Genomic DNA, 2,377 nt, shown 5'->3' on the forward strand with positions numbered 1-2,377 from the left:
CGAGGGTAGGAATTTAGGATTTTAAAAAAGAAAGGTTTTGACGATGTAAAAGTAATCGGAGAATATAGAACGAGAGTGAGAGATATAAAGAGATAAATTCATTATTTGCTAAAAGGTTGCACTAATTATACACCTATTACATTATTTAATCAATAATAATAACATAATTCTAATTACTAAAATATTATTTATTTTAACAATTAATTAATTTGATTTAACGGAGTTGTGATTTGACAGTCATAATATTGGATATTATATATAGTAACCACTGCATGCTCACTTCACAAGTTCCACCACAAAAGTCACACCAATGAACAGGTTGCTCGTACTTGAACATGACTTTATTTATCTTTAACCCCATGTGTAAGTAACATGGATGCATCCATATTCTTCCAGACAGCACAGGCCACACACTTTATTCTTTTTTCCTCATGCTCAATAAAGTAATATTTTATTAAATATCAGGAATTCAGAATCGGCAGATTTAATCAGACACTGCTCTTAACGGCCTCGCTGTATCCACTATCAACGTCGTAGAACCTATTCCACAGCATGATGCCGCCGTAATTGGACGACGGTTGAATCTCCGGCAGCACCTGCGAGGTGAGGTCGTCCGGAGAGATGTAGCCGCTCCCGGCGGCGTCGGACGACGCCGGTAGCCCTAGGAACAGCGTGGACGACGGGAAACCGGACGTCCACGTGTCCCATGCATCGCTGACGCCGCTGACCCCCGAGGAGTAGTCGCAGCTCGGGTTATTGTAGAATTGCACCCACACGTAGTCGAAGGTCACAGCCTGCAGTGCCGGACCCAGCAACTGGTCCGGGAACGGACACTGTGGCGCCGCCGACAGGTAGACTTTCGTGCCCGCCTCGTTGCCCAAGTCTATGAGCGACTGCGCTAGATCTCCGTAGTAGTCCGACCTCCCCATCTCGATATCGAAGTCAATGCCATCGAGCACGGCATCTCCTAGTGGGCGCGAGGCCGATTGCCCGCCGAGGTAGCTGTCCCACAGGTACCACGCCACGCTTGCCGCGTCGTCGGAAGACGAGAGCACGTAGCTGCCGACGGCTCCACCGAGTGATAGGAACACCTTGATTATGATATACATAGACAACTTGTTAATGCCATGCAAGAATTTCAAAGCCAATTTAATTATTAACTATACATATATGCACGCATTGAGTTATAACCTTAATGCCCTGGGATTGACACAGGTAGATTTGGGGACTGAGGGCAGCGCAGGCACCGGAAGAGGGATCGCAGTGGCCTGCGAGGTTGAGAACAGGGGTCTGCCCGTTGCCGAAGGTGGTTAGGAAGGAGAGGATGACGTATGAATAGAGGCCAGAATCGCATGTCTCCGCCAAGCTGCCCTCGTTGCCATTTTGGCCCCAATAGACAGCAATGCCGCCGGCATTGGAGAGCGTGGCGAGAGCAGAAAGGAGTGCAATGACCAGGAGACGCGAGGAAGAAGCCATGGCAATCGATCAATTGGGAGGAGAACTATATTTGATATGATCGAGGGTCTTGTTATATAGAAAAGAGATGGTGATGAGTGAAGCTTTTGACAGAGAATGGTAAATTAAGGGTTTAATTAAGTGCATCACAAACTAAAGATTTTGATCAAATCTTCGAAGTTGACTTTTGATTCGATCGATGAGTCATTTACTAACTCAATTAAGACTTCCAGCACCAATGGATGCTAAGTCTTCTGGACAATGTATATATTATATTTGGTGTCAGATATCTGCGCAATAGTTTAGTAAGATATTGGACTATATTAAAGTGGACGTTGTAGACGTGTTATCATTTGGATGAGGACTTGACTACCTTACTTATGGGAAGTAGTTTGCCAGGACATTTACCTGATTTATTTAATTTGGAGAATAAGGACAATATAAAATAAAATATTCAAGGTGATCCTCAATTCCAACTTGAAAATAAATCTTACAGCTATCTTTCTTGACCGATCGTTGGGATACGTAACGTAAGTAGTTCTACATGTTGAAATTAATTACAGCTTTTTACTAAATCAAGTATTTAAGCATTCATATAGAAAAATTTTAAATTAATCATGTATCTATTTTCAAATTTATCCTTATCAATCGAGTAATACAGTTCGATTTTTAATTAAATCAGCCCAACTGATTTTTAAATTAGTGATTTACTTGTTTTTTAAAATAAAATTTATTTTAGATCAAATTAGTTGATAGATCAAACGATCTCGGATTTATATGAAACTAATTTATATGTATTCATCTATCTCTCTTGATTATATTCATGCTCTCGAATATCAATTTGCTGTTTAGTATATCAGTCATTTTTACCCAAAATCGACTGATAGATCAAACAACCTCGAATTGACATAGTGCTTGGTGT

General features: G+C 41.3%; 1 protein-coding gene across 1 annotated transcript; it reads right to left on the bottom strand.

Moving 5' to 3' along the window:
• Nucleotides 1–323: 323 nt before the first annotated feature.
• LOC121990443 (acidic endochitinase-like) lies at nucleotides 324–1,481 on the bottom strand. Its single transcript, XM_042544577.1, has 2 exons — nucleotides 1,192–1,481; nucleotides 324–1,091 (listed from the first exon to the last, which is right to left on the bottom strand). Exons 1-2 carry the CDS (start codon nucleotides 1,474–1,476, stop codon nucleotides 489–491), a joined length of 888 nt encoding a protein of 295 aa, XP_042400511.1. The 5' UTR covers nucleotides 1,477–1,481; the 3' UTR covers nucleotides 324–488.
• Nucleotides 1,482–2,377: the final 896 nt, after the last annotated feature.

This window comes from Zingiber officinale, chromosome 6B, assembly GCF_018446385.1.
Source record: "Zingiber officinale cultivar Zhangliang chromosome 6B, Zo_v1.1, whole genome shotgun sequence".
In the NCBI taxonomy this organism is placed as follows: Eukaryota; Viridiplantae; Streptophyta; class Magnoliopsida; order Zingiberales; family Zingiberaceae; genus Zingiber; species Zingiber officinale.